At 42.5% G+C, this 15,057-nt stretch overlaps 1 protein-coding gene across 2 annotated transcripts in view; it reads left to right on the forward strand.

Moving 5' to 3' along the window:
* Positions 1-15,057, forward strand: part of LOC134346874 (RNA-binding protein FXR1-like) — a 197,300-nt gene that overhangs the window by 112,467 nt on the left and 69,776 nt on the right. For both annotated transcript variants that reach the window (XM_063048682.1, XM_063048681.1), the window contains exon 3: positions 6,951-7,044. In XM_063048682.1, coding sequence (XP_062904752.1) covers positions 6,951-7,044 — 94 coding nt within the window. The remainder of the gene's footprint in view (positions 1-6,950; positions 7,045-15,057) is intronic.

Below are 15,057 nucleotides of genomic sequence, written 5' to 3' on the forward strand. Positions count from 1 at the left end.
ATTTCAAAGATGTACAGATGAGGCTTTGTAAGTTATGGGTGTGCTTTGGTGCCAGAAGCATGGTGATACTTGTGGGCTGCCCCCAGTACAATCCTCAGATGTGTTGGCTGTTGATGCATTTCAGTGCATCTTGATGTGCGTGTGACACAGCTAATCTGTAATCTCCTAAATGCCATTTCCAGGGGTCAACCTGTTATTTTTGGACGTGAACTTCTGAATTCTCTGAGCCCTGAGTAATGGATTAGGCTGCTTTCTGTTTGGTAAATGTCCATTAGTCCAACAGCAGTTTTCCCCTGACCTTTAGACCTTGTGGCTTTTACTTCCCCAAACTTCCTGAGTGTGTCCACAAGCCTGCAGTGTTCAGTAGACAAAGATTCTGCTCAAATCTCCATTCTTACCCTGATTTTACTGATGGTATTTATGTGGGGCAGAAAGGACTAATTTCACTGCAGATGTACAGTAGAAGAGGCAAGACTCAAAATCAAAGTAAATTTATTACAAAATACAAATGTCACCATAGACAACCCTGAGATTTATTTATTTCAGGCATTCACAGGAAAATAAAGAAATTCAATAAAATTTATCAAAATCAATGTTTCCAAAGACTTGTAAACAATCACTTTGCAAAAGACAAATTATACAAATGAAAAATAAATAATACTGAACAAGTTGTAGGGTCCTTGAAAGTGAGTCTGTAGGTTGTAGAATCAGTTTTTTGAAGAGGTAACGAAAGAAGTTGATGAGGGTAGGGCGGTAGAGATGTGGTCTACGTGGATTTTAGTAAGGCATTTGACAAGGTCCCCCACGAGAGACTCATCCAGAAAGTCATGAGGCATGGGATCAGTGGAACCTTGGCTGTTTGGATTAAAAAATTGGCTTACAGGAAGAAAGCAGAGGGTAGTAGTGGAGGGAAGGTATTCTGCCTGGAGGTTGGTGACTCGTGGAGTGCCGCAAGGGTCTGTCCTGGGACCCCTGCTCTTTGTGATTTTTATAAATGACCTGGATGAAGAGGCGGAAGGATGGATGAGTAAGTTTGCGGATGACTCAGATTGGAGGAGTTGTGTGGAGCTGTGGGTTGTCAAAGGTTACAGGAGGATATAGACAGATTGCAGAGTTGGGCAGAAAAGTGGCAGATGGAGTTCAATCAGATAAGTGTGAGGTGATGCATTTTGCAAAGACAAACCAGAAGGCTGAGTACAGGGTTAATGGTCGGTTACTTAAGAGTGTGGATGAACAGAGTTTCAAATCTATACATCCCTCAAGGTCGCTGCACAAGTTGATAGGATAGTTAAAGAAGGCCTATGGGATGCTAGGCTTCATTAATAGAGGGATTGAGTTCAAGAGTAAAGAGGTCATATTGCAACTTTACAAATCTCTGGTGAAACCACACTTAGAGTATTGTGTTCAGTTCTGGTCACCTCATTATAGGAAGGATGTGGAAGCTATGGAGAGGGTGCAGAGGAGGTTTACCAGGATGTTGCCTGGATTGGAAAACAAGTCTTATGAGGCAAGGTTAGCAGAGTTGGGACTTTTCTCTTTGGAGCGTAGAAGGATGAGAGGGGACTTGATGGAGGTCTACAAGAATACGAGAAGCATAGATAGGGTGGATAGCCAGTACCTGTTTCCCAGGGCGTGAATAGCAAACACCAGAGGGCATATATACAAAGTTAAGGGAGGGAAGTTTAGGGGAGATATCAGGGGTAAGTTTTTTTTTTACACAGAGGTTTGTGGTTGCCTGTAATGACTTGCCAGGGATAGTGGTGGAGGCTAAATCATTAGGGGTATTTAAGAGCCTCTTGGACAGGCACATGGATGAAAGAAAGGGTTATGGGGTAGTGTGGGTTTAGTACTTTTTTAGGAATATATGGGTCAGCGCAACATCGAGGGCTGAAGGGTCTGTACTGTGCTGTAGTATTCTAGTGTCTAGTTCAGAGCTGAGGTGAGTGAAGTTATCCACACTGATTCAGGAGCCTGATGGTTGTAGGGTAATAACTGTTCCTGAACCTGGTGGTTTGGGCACAAGTCTCCTGTGCTTCCTCCCTGACGGCAGCAAGAAGAGAGCATGGCCTTGCATGGTGGATGTCCTTGATGGAACCTGCTTTCTTGTGACACTCCTTGTGGATGTGCTCAATGGTGGAGAGGCTTTGCCTGTAATATGACAGCATGATCTGTAATGTCAGAAATGTCACATTAGGGTTACGGATCTGTAATGTCAGAAACGTCCACATGAGGGTTACGTTCAGATCAGTACAATCAGTTCAGAGCTGAGTTACTCTGTATGCTTTGAACTTCATTTGATTTCGATGTCGTAGGATGTTTTTCTGAAGGGTACTTTGGGGAATGAGGTGCTGCAGAAACAGGAAAGAATGAAAGGTGCAGGGGCATTGTTCATCCATGAAGGTAGCTTAAATTGGTCTAGCCAATGACTTCAGCTATGAGGTGGTCAGACAAACTTGTAGTATCAGAGGCTGAGGAGTGCCTTGATAGAAGTTCATAAAATTGAGAGGGATAGACAAGGTACATTGTTCTTATTCCCAGGGTGGAAATGTCAAGTACAGGAGAGCATAGCATTCAGGTGAGAAGAAGAATGATAACTGCTGGGAAAGTGGTGAAAGCAGTTAAGTTAGCCACGTTTAAGAGGCATTTAGACGAACAGATGAGCAGGGAGGGAGCATGAGTATACAGAGGGGATCAGTGTGAATTGGCACAGACATTATGGGTCTGTTCTACATTCTCTGACTCTGGCTGAAAGCTTAGGATTGGGAAGAGGATACGACATCACTGAGTTTGATCAAATGATTGTGTCCCCATATCACTGAAGATGCTGTCTTAGTTATTTAAATGTAGCAATGTAGGCTGACATCAGCGTGACTGATCACTGTTCCATCTTAAAAAATCTGAATCACACAATTGTCGTGAGTGTGGGGAATGAGAGGGGAAAATGGGATGAGTATAGATAGCTGGTGGTGTAGTGGCATTAGTGTCAGACTTCGGGACGAAAGGTCGAGTTCGAATCCAGCAGGCTCCCCTGCATGCTTTCTATCTGTGCTGGGTTACGAGCTGGTGATCTCTTTGGAAACTCACCCAGCAGAAGGCAATGGCAAACCACTGCTGTAACTTGCCTCGTACGCGGTTCCCCACTATGTCAGGCATGGAGGGAAATAGTTCGCTAACCGGAAAAACTCCAGATGCGACATACCTTTCCTATAAATGACCATGTGATGATTGGATACAGAGGACTTGGAGACCTGTTTGTGTTTTGAAGCTGTGATAGTGATATTGGTTTATTATTGTCATATATCAAGATAGTGAAACTCTTGTGCACACTGGTCATACAGATCAGATCATTACTCAGTGCATTGAGCCAGAATTAGGTAAAACAATGCAGAATAAAGTGTAAAAGCTACCAAAAGAGTGCAGTGCAGATAGACAATATAATGCAAGATGTTTACTTGCCAGATATTCTACAACAGCTACACAAGTTCATAATTATCCAAGAGATGTTGAGAAAGTTCAGCTTTGATTCAAAGGATAGGGTTCTCTTTTACATCCCTGCCTCTCTTCAGGATCACAGAACATTGCTGTGGTTACATTGTCCAAGTGAAGGGTCTCGATGCAAAACATCGACTGTTTACTCTTTTCCACGGATGCTATTTGGCCTGCTGAGCTCTTACAGCATTTTGTGTGTGTGTGTGTGTTGCTTGAATTTCCAGCATCTGCAGATTTCTGTGTTTCTGGTTACATGGGATGAGTGCATGGGAGCAAATTAGTAGAGTGACTATGCAGACTTGAGATTTTGATTAAAAATTCATGCAAAAGCCTTCTACACAATGGGAAATCTTGTGGAGTTCTTGGTAATGTCCTTGCAATAGCCTGTCCTGGTCCAACCACATCGACGTCACAACCAAAAAAACTCTACTCCTTAGGGGCCTAAGAAAGTTGGCATTTCCCTGTCAACTCTTAGGAAGTTTTATCGATGCGCCATAGAAAGCATTCTTTCTGGATGCATTACAGGTTGTTATGGCGACTGCTGTCCCCGTGACCATGAGAAAGTGCAGAGAGTTGTGGACACAGCTCAGCACATCACGGAAGCCAGCCTCCCCTCCATGCACTCTGTCTACAATTCTCACTGCCTCAGGAAAGCAGCCAGCATAATCAAAGACCCCACCCATCTTAGAGATTCTCTCTTCTTCTCTCTCCCATCGGGCAGAAAATTTAAAAACGCCTGAAAACACATAGTACCAGTACAGCTTCTATCCTACTGTAAACACTCTTGAATGGATCTTTTGTATGATAAGCTGGACTCTTAGCCTCACAATCTACTTCGTTATGATACTGCACTTTGTTTTACCTTGTGCTACCTTAATGCACTGTGTAATGATCTGATCTGTATGAACAATATTCAAGACAAACTCGTCACTGTGTCTTGGTGCATGTGACAATAATAAACCAATTTCAATGCTGTGCTGCAATTGATTGACAATTGGCTAAATGCCCAAAGTCAGAATTTGCTAAATCACGAGATTGGATCTGCTAAGAGGCTGGTTACTAACGGTGTCTCGTGCAGTTGAATACTCTCAGGATTGCAGGCAGCAAGTGTGATAGTTGCCACAGTCATGGAAACTGGATTGCTGATTGGCGAAAATCGGTGGCTGTCCCTGTTTGGCAAATGTATTACTACGTTGACGTGTGAGTCAAACACTAAATCCTGCAGAGAACCAAATAAAAGACGGTTGTAAAATAGGAACATAGAACAGTACAGGCCCTTCGGCCTAGTGTTGTGATCAATCTAACCCTTCCCTCCCACGTAGCCCTCTATTTTTCTTTATTCCATGTGGCTAAGTCTCTTAAGTGTCCCTAATATAGCTGTCTCTACCACCAGTCTTGGCAGTGCATTCCACAAACCCACCACTCTGTTTTTAAAAATTATGACCCCTTGTATCAGCCACTACCACCCTGGGGAAAAGTCTCTAGCTATCCACTCCTTCTATGCCTCTTAATCTTGTACACCTCTATCAAGTCACCTCTCATCCTCCTTTGCTCCAAAGAGCAACTCCAAACTATCCTGTAAGACATGCCTTCTAATCCAGGCAGCATCCTGGTAAATCTCACCTGGTCTGGTCTTGCACTAAACCTCTTCCAGTTTAGTTGTTTCATGTTAGGACGATGACAAGTATCGAGTGTCTCATATGTCTCCTAAACCACCACATTTGTGTAGAGCAAGGTGGGGTTGGTGATAATGGCAGCTGCTTCAGCCTTTAAATTGCACAGAGGCAAAACAAGAAACTAGAATTTTGACCGGGGTGGGAGATGATGGTCAGGGTGCCTCCTTCCATAAATGCTGCTGCTTTTTGGAGCTGTGTGTGATAAAGGTTCCCAGGAACCTCATCTTACTTAAATTGGGGTTGATGCATTTTACTATGGAGGGTTAGAGAGAAAGATTTCAGATGCACCTTGGTCGTGCCATTCCTGTGCTTTCTAGTAACAGAATTGGCCTGTGGTACCTGTATTGTGAAGCATTAAATGAAACAGTACAGATATACAAGTCTTGTCCATTTTTGTTTGACAGCCAGTTTTAATGGTGTAAATGCTGACCAGTCTGAAATGTACTGTACACATCCAATCCAAGATCTGTACAGCACAGGCAAGTCCTGCTGAGTCATCGGAGCTCAAGATTAGAAATGGTGTTCATCATCCTAATAATCCTTCCTTGTATGAGGAGTCTGCATTGCTGTAACCTTTGCAGGACTCTGGTCTCACACTACCACTCTGTGGGTCCAAAAGTGGCTGAGATTCCTTGAGTGTGGTAAACACTTTGAATGTGATGGAGGCCTGTCATTCGGGCATTGAGTTTGAAAGATGTGCAATAATCCCCACTATCTTTCTTGGGCTGGGTGTTTGCTGGAAGAGCTGGGATCTTTTTCCTACAGTAATGGCAGTCCTGCAGTCTACCATCATTGTAGGACTTGTGCATGTGTCCAGGACAAAGAAGTGTGCATGAAAAATCTACTCACCCTGTAAGTTAGCTTTTCCAAGAGCTCCTGTCTGGAAAGTGCCAATGGGTTATTAAAACAAAAACCATGCCATCTAATCTGAACAGCCATTCTTAGTTCGTCCCTCCACCCCTCTTACCTATTATCCCCATAACTGCGCATTTTAAACCACTTGTTATGATATTGATTACATTCTGCCTGTAGAGTCTACTCTGCCACTCTATCATGGCTGATTTATTATCCCTCTCAAGCCCATTTCCCTGCCTTCTCCATGTAACCTTTGATGCCCTGACTAATCAAAAACCTATCAACCTCTGCTTTAAATATACCTAGTGACTTGGCCTCCACAGCCGTCTGTGGCAATGATTTCCACAGATTCACTGTTCTAAATGGATGTCTCTATTCAGAGACTGTGCCCTCTGATCCTAGATTTCCCTGCTGTAGGAAACATCCTCTCCACATCCACTCTATCAAGGTCTTTTAATATTTGATAAATATATGACAATATTTATGCACATTTTATTCCATATCCGTAATTTAACCCATAATTTAACTTTCTGATGCGTGTCACACTCTGACCAACACACCACAGCAATGACCAACACACCACAGCAAATTCCTAATACACGTAAATGTATATGGTGAATAAAGTTGATCTTTGTTGCTGTGTAATGATCTGATCTGTGTGAACAGTACGCACGACAGGTTTTTCACTGTATCTCGTTACATGTGGCAACATTACCCTCTCCAGCGTCATCGGCCCCCGTCTTTGAAACTGTTCGATCAGTGTTGGAGACTGGGAGCAGACACCAGTTTCAGTGGGTCCATGGTCACATGCACATAGCCAAGTGTTTTTGTTGCAAATTACCTCTGACCAACACATCTCTAATCCATGTAAGCCAATAAAGTTGCTCCTTCCAGCTCATTGCATTAATCCTGCTCTTGCACTCTCCCCAGCTGGCAACCTGAACAACAGCTTCCCTTCAGTGATGTGCGCTTGCCCCCACCCGCGGACTTCAACAAAGAGATCACCGAAGGAGATGAGGTCGAGGTAAGATGGGTGCCAATTTTCTGTGCTGTCACATAGCCTGCACTTGAAGCTTGCTGATTACTGACTGTCAGACATTGGGAGATGAGAATCCTCATGCTAACACTAAAGTTCAAAGTGAATTTATTGTCCAAGGATGTATTTGTTACCATACATTAGATTCATTTTCTTGCTGGCACTTAGAGAAAAAAAAACAATAGAATTGATGAAAAGCAATACAAAGACTGGCATGTTACTGAGAGATTCATTTTCTTGCAGATATTTACAGCAAAAAATACAATAGAAGTTGCAACAAGCTGTATATAAACAGACAAAGCCTGATAAATAAGCAATGTGCCAAACAAGAAAAACTGTGCAAATTAAAAATAACACTGAGAACGTGAGTTGTAAAGAGTCTTTCAAAATGAATCTGTAGCTTGTAGAATCAGTTCGGAGTTGTGCTGCAGATGTTCTGAACTGCATGAAGAAACCTGTGTAGGGGAGTTTTTAAAAGTGGAAAAGCCTACTGGGACAGTTCCGCTGTTGACCTCGGAATTCCAGGTCCAGTAGCACGAGTAGTTGTCGCAACTGGGGTTGTGGTTGCACTGGATGATTATGGCTGGCATGCCCTTTACTCTCCATGAAGCATTGCAGACCCACCTTCACATTGGATATCAGTGTTGATCTCATCTGACTTTGCATATTAGGCCCACCTGCAACCCTCAAGTGGTCTAGCTCACCTGTCAAAGTGGTGCACCTTACTGTCTCTGGCAAACAGCTGCTTGAAGTCACAGGTGAGAGCTCAGGGTTTGGTGGAGGTCAAGGTGAGTGAGCTGCCCCAGATTGGACATGAATCCCTTCACCAGTGGTGGTGTTCCTGAGTGAAAGCGGTCAGTGTAAACAGCAAGATTTATTGTTTTTGGATATCGATACAACATAATCCATCGAGGCTCTGACTGGAAAACCTGCTAATTCCAGCTTCTACACCACCAGAAACCAGAATTTGACCATGGATGCTGTCTATAGTGTTTTTCTATTTTCCCTGTAACAAATGAATTTGCCTGTTCCATTTTCCTCCCACCTGGTTGATACTTTGGTCGGTAAATGATGTGACAAGAAAATAAGTGGGGATGAACATGTGGGATATTACAGAGAAATGTGAGGAGATGAGACTGAGTAGAATACTCTGAAAACTGGCATGAATTTAGTCAAGTTAAGTCACTTATTATTGTCATGTCAACCATAACTGCTGGTACAGAACACAGTAAAAACAAGACGTTTTTCAGGACCGTGGTGCTACATGAAACAATACAAAAACTACACTGAACTACGTAAAAACAACACAAAAACTACACTAGATTACAGAGCCAGGACTGCATAAAGTGCGCAAAACAGTGCAGGCATTACAATAAATAATAAACAAGACAACAGGCACAGTAGAGGGCAGTAGGTTGATGTCAGTCCAGGCTCTGGGTATTGAGGAGGCTGATGACTTGGGGGAAGAAACTGTTACATAGTCTGGTTGTGAGAGCCCGAATGCTTTGGTTCCTTTCGCCAGATGGCAGGAGGGAAAGAGTTTGTATGAGGGGTGGGTGGGGTCCTTCATAATGCTGTTTTCTTTACGGATGCAATGTGTGGTGTAAATGTCTGTAATGGCAGGAAGAGAGACCCTGATGATCTTCTCAGCTGACCTCACCATCCGCTGCAGGGTCTTGCGATCCGAGATGGTGCAATTTCCAAACCAGGCAGTGATGCGGCTGCTCAGGATGCTCTCAGTACAACCTCTGTAGAATGTGGTGAGGATGGGGGGGTGGGGTATGGACATCTCTCAGCCTTCGCAGAAAGTAGAGACACTGCTGGGCTTTCTTTGCTATGGAGCTGGTGTTGAGGGACCAGGTAAGATTCTCCGCCAGGTGAACACCAAGAAATTTGGTGCTCTTAACGACTTGTACGGAGGAGTCGTTGATGTTCAGCGGAGAGTGGTCGCTCCATGCCCTCCTGAAGTCAACAACCCATCTCTTTTGTTTTGTTGACATTCAGAGACAGGTTGTTGGCTCTGCACCAGTCCGTTAGCCACTGCACTTCCTCTGTATGCTGACTCCCCTCAGTGAGGGGATTATATGAGAAATCTAGCCTTTGGCTGGGTAGTCGGAGATTGGCCTCCAAGGCCTTCAAGTTCCCAGTTCAAAATCAAATGCTGCTACTCATGATGTAGTCTCACTGGATCCTTAAACCTTTTCACCCCCTTCAGACCGGGAGGAGGCATCTATCAGGTGTTTCAGCTGTGTGTCTAGTCATCTTTGCTTTAATTCATAAGCATGAGCAGAATTAAAGAGCTTTATTTATCTCATGTACATTGGAACATAGAATGAAATTAATTGTTTGGTAAGGATTGTGCTGGGAAGCCCTCTATTAGGCCATTTGTCCCATCAAGTCTGCTCTGTCATTTGATCACAGCTGATTTATTACCCCTGTCAACCCCATTGTATTCATCTGGGTGGCCTCCAACCTGATAGCCCACTCCCTTCATTTCCCATTCCTATTTCCCTCTCTCTCCTTCTCTCCTTACCTGTTCATTAACTTGCAGGTAGTCTGTGATGAAGAAGGCAAATGCAATGTTAGCATTCATTGCAATGGGTCTAGAATACAAGAGTAGGGATGTGATGCTGAGGCTTTATAAGGCACTAGTGAGGTCTCACCTTGAATACTGTGAACAGTTTTGGGCTCCTCATCTAAGAAAAGATGTGATGGTATTGGAGAGGGTTTAGAGGAGGGTTCACAAGGATGATTCTGGGAATGAAAGGGTTATCATACGAGGAATGCTTGATAGTTCTGGGTCTGTACTCGTTAGAATTTAGAAGGATGAGGGTGGATTTCATTGAAACCTTTAGAATATTGAAAGGCTTAGACAGAGTAAATGTGGAGAGGATGTTTCCCATGGTGGGTGAGTCTAGGACAAGAGGGAGCAGCCTCTGGATAGAGGGGCAAACATTTAAAACAAATGCAGAAATATTTCTTTAGCCAGAGTGATGAATTTGTGGAAATTCATCACAGCTGTGGAGACCAGGTCTTTGGGTGTATTTAAGGCAGTGCTTGATAGGTTCTTGATTGGACACAGCATCAAAGGTTATGGGGAAAAGACCAAGGAATGGGGCTGAGGAGGGGAAAAAGGAGCAGACTGGATGGGCAAAATGGCTTAATTCTGCTCCTATGTCTTATCTCCCTCTGGTGCTCCTCTCCCTTCCCTTTCTCCTATGGTCTTTTGTCCTCTCCTATCAGATTCTCCCTTCTCCATCCCTTTATCTCTTTTACCAATTGACTTCCCAGCTCTGTACTTCACCCCTTCCCCTCCTGATTTCACATATCACCTGCCACCTTGTACTACCTCCTCCCTTCCCCACCTTTCCTTCCCCTTTCCAGCCCTGATGAAGGGTCTTGCCCTGAAACGTCGACTGTTTATTCTTTATAGGTGCTGCCTGGCCTGCTGAGTTTCTCCAGCATTTTGTGTATTGCTCAGATCTCCAGCAGCTGTAGATTTTCTCAAGTTTGTGATATTTCTTCTCCTTAGCCAACTCCTATGAATTGCGCATGTTGCTGTAATATTACAGTCATGGCATAGAGAGCACTAAAGCCCAGAGCCAGGGTCTAAATAATTTTCAGGTGACTGGAGAAAAGTATAGGGGAGGATGTCGGGGTAAGCTTTTGTTTACATAGGGAGTGGTGAGTGCATAGAATGCCCTGCTCGGATTAGTGGTAGAGGCAGATACACTGGGGGCATTTAAGAGACTCGTAGGCGGGACCACTTCCGGGTCATCAAGGGAATGGCGGTGTAAGGAAAAGGTCTCTCGACAAAAAAGAAGGTAAACTGCCCCAAAATCGAATTTAGACAAATACTTAATATTGCATAACTATATTAATAAAAGGGGCAAGGATGATGTCTAAGAACAAGAATAAAAAGTCCGCTTCGAAGGCTGATAAACATAAAGAGATGCAGCAAGGCGACGGGCCTAGCTCCCCCACGGCAAGCCAAGACGGAGATAATGAGGGGGAATCGGTGACTCTGTCTTTGATTCTCGGAGAGATTCGCGAGTTCCGACAAGATAACAGCAAACAGCTGGAAGATATTAAAGGAGAAATAGTAAAAACTAACTCGCGGATAGATGAAGCCGAAGCGAGGATTGTTGGAATTGAAGAGAAGCTACAAAACGCCGAGGAAGTGATAGCAGAAATGCTGAAGCTACAAGACCAGCTCCAGTGGAAACTAATAGATCAAGAAGGCCGCTCGAGAAGGGAAAATGTGAGGATCTACGGAGTTCCCGAAGGAACCGAAGGTAAACCCGGATTGATGATTCCCTTCGTGGAGAAGCTGCTTAGAGAGAACCTTGATATACCGGCCGCAAAAGACCAACAGATAGAAAGAGCTCACCGCGCGTTGGCACCACAGCCTCCGGCAGGCGCCCAGCCCAGATCGATTCTGATCAGATTTCTCAGTTACAGAACGAAGGAAGAGGTGCTTAAAAGAGCATGGCAAAAGAAAGGTTTCACGTGGAACAACTGCAAAATCAGTTTAGACCACGACTACGCACCGGGGATTCTTGCCAGACGGAAGGAATATACGGAAACACGGAGAGTCCTGAAGGAAAACAACATCAGATTCCAGACCCTGTATCCAGCTCGGCTGAGAGTCTTTTACGACGAAGGGACAAAAACTTAACTACGGTGGAGGAGGCAACGTTGGACCTGGCGGACCGGGGACTACCTATTAAAGTTATCACCCAACCGGAGTCGCTCCTGGAGAGGATTCGGCAGAAGTCGTGGCAGTTAGTGGGGCGAGGACGCTCCACTCGAACCAGAGTGTCAAACTACAAGGAAAAGCTGCAAATATTCAGACGCAAATGTACAGAGAATACAGATTAATTAAGAGAAATGACTGAAAAGAGTAAATCGGACTTAAAAGTAAAATGAAAACTGGTAACTGAAAATAAACTAGGCGGAATAACTTGAATGATAGCAATATGGTCCAGACATAAATAGGAGAAAATTCTCTATGATTATTCAAACTGCTGAGGGCCCTCTAACACAGGGTGAAGATAGAGGTTATCCCTCTGAACTGAGGCGGGTCGGTGCTCAGGCCTCACTGTGGGAAGTCGGGAAAAATTTTCAAATGTTATACGTTCAGAAATGTCTAGGGTGTGGTTATATGTCTTGGTTTACTGTTGAGAAGGGATTGCTTACTGTTTGGTTAGAAAAGGAGAGTGCTTTTTTAGAGAAAAATGCAAACTGAATTGGTAAAAATAATTTCCTATAATGTTAATGGGGTTTTGAATCCAATTAAAAGAAATAAGATTATGTCTAAATTGAAAAAAGAGAGGGCACAAATAGCTTTCCTCCAGGAAACACATATGAGCCAATCTGAACATGGAAAATTAAAAAGAATGGGCTTTAAGCATGTATTTTATTCATCATATAAATTGAGTCAGAAAAGAGGGGTAGCTACTTTAATATCAAGTACTCTTAATTATGAACATATTTCAGAGACTAGAGACAAAGAAGGACGGTTTGTAAAAATCACAGGAAGAATAGAAGGTACAGAAATAACATTGCTGAATGTTTATGCTCCTCCAGGTAGTGAATGGTCATTTTATAGACACATTTTTGACCTAATGGTCAGTTCTCGAGGGGTAGTAATTTGTGGAGGGGATTTTAATATTAGATTAAATCCTATATTAGATTCTTCAAGAATAGTTACTCAGAATAAACCTCTGACTCGGAAAGTGAATTCATTGATGGAGGAGTTGGGAATTATAGATGTCTGGAGGGAATTACACCCTACAAGTAAAGATTATACATATTACTCTTTCCCTCATTCAGCCTATTCAAGGATAGACTATTTCTTTATCTTTAATACAGATAGACTCAGCATAAAAAACTGTAATATTGCAACAATTGATCTGTCGGATCATAGCCCAGTCTCTATGTCTCTAATCCTGGAAAGGAAAATGAGGAGAACACTATGGAGGCTAAACTCACATATACTCAATAACCCAAAAGTAATGGAGAGATTAAGGGGAGAAATCAAAGAATATCTAGACCTTAATGACACGGGAGAAACATCACCAGTGATTTTATGGGATACATTGAAAGCTGTACTGAGAGGGAAAATTATTTCCATTACTACTCACATGAAAAAAATCAATGCACAAAAATTAGCAGACCTTCAAGGAAAATTAAAACAACTTCAAGTTGTAGATAGCAACAAAAGTAATTCAAATCGAAAACAGGAAATTAGGAAATTGCAAAGTGAAATTGATGATATTTATATGTTGGAAACTCAGAAATTTTCTTTACCTGAGACAAAAGAATTATGAAGTAGGAGGTAAATCAGCTAGATTATTAGCATATAAATTACGAAAACAACAAGCAGACAATACAATTCATAAAATAAAGAATCCAAAGACAAAGCTTGTGGAGAGTACAATAGGGAAAATTCAAGAGAGTTTTGAAACATATTATCGAGAGCTGTACTCCCAACCCCGGGCCCCCAATGAGCCCTATATAGACAGTGTATTGAATTTTTTAGATCTACCTAAACTTACAGATTTACAAAATGAAAGTTTATTAGAACCAGTAACTGTCAAAGAACTGAACGTGGCCATCTCCAGGTTAAAGGCTGGAAAGTCCCCGGGTTCTGATGGGTTTACCTCAGAGTGGTACAAGTCCCTGAAGACACAGTTAGCCCCATTACTACTTAACACCTTTAATTGGATCTTGCAGAGAGGAGAAACTCCACCTTCCTGGAGAGAAGCGATTATTTCAGTTATTCCTAAAGAGGGTAAAGATAAACTAGAATGTGGCAATTATTGGCCAATTAGTGTTCTTAATTTAGATTACAAACTATTTACATCTATATTAGCGCGCAGATTGGAAAAGCTTTTACCTGGCCTAATCCATTTAGACCAGACTGGGTTTATTCAACAAAGACAAACACAGGACAACATAAGGAGAACTCTGCACATATTAGAACAGGTTAATAAGAACGAGACAGGGACAATGGTAGTAGGATTGGACGCTGAGAAAGCTTTTGATTCGGTTAGTTGGGCATTCCTATACAGAGTGTTAGGAAGATTCGGCTTTCAAGAAAGGTTTATTAAAGTAATTCAGACTCTATATGACAGCCCTACAGCCCGAATTAAGATAAATGGGGACCTCTCTGACTCCTTCATTTTAGAGAGAGGCACTAGACAGGGATGCCCAATTTCTCCTCTCCTTTTTGCGCTATATATTGAACCACTTGCCCAACTAATAAGACAGAGCGAAATCGTAAAAGGTATCAAGGTGGCAGGGATTGAACAGAAAGTGGCGTTATTCGCAGATGATGTTTTGGTCTATCTGAGTGAACCAGTAAAATCATTTATAGGATTGCTTACATTGTTGGATGACTTTGGGAAAATATCAGGTTATAAAATAAATGTAAAGAAAACGCAGGTTATGTCCCTAAATTATACACCATCCAAAAAATTGCAGGATACATACGATCTTAAGTGGGAAGCTAAATCATTAAAATATTTAGGAATAACCCTGCCGAAGGATCTTTCAACACTGTCACAGGTAAATTATGGGCCATTAATCTCAGAGATAAAAGCAGATATGCATAGATGGAATCTTATCCCCTTTTTAAGTTTAAATTCAAGGATAAATACTATAAAAATGAATATTCTTCCTCGGTTATTATATCTTTTCCATACTTTACCAGTGGAGGTGGATGATAATCAATTCAGGGAATGGGACAAATGGATTTCCCGCTTCATTTGGCAAGGAAGGAAACCTAGAATTCGATATAACACCTTACAGTTAGGGAAGGAAGGAGGAGGTATGGTTCTTCCTTGCCTGAGAAATTATTTTTATGCCTCACAGATAACCCCTCTGTTATATTGGTGTAATAGGGAATATAAGGCTAGATGGAAGGAAATAGAATTTGGATTAGTTGACAGTTTTCCTCTTCAGGCCTCAATAGCTGACAAAGGATTGATGGCCCAG

This window comes from Mobula hypostoma, chromosome 5 (genome assembly GCF_963921235.1).
Source record: "Mobula hypostoma chromosome 5, sMobHyp1.1, whole genome shotgun sequence".
Classification (NCBI taxonomy): Eukaryota; Metazoa; Chordata; class Chondrichthyes; order Myliobatiformes; family Myliobatidae; genus Mobula; species Mobula hypostoma.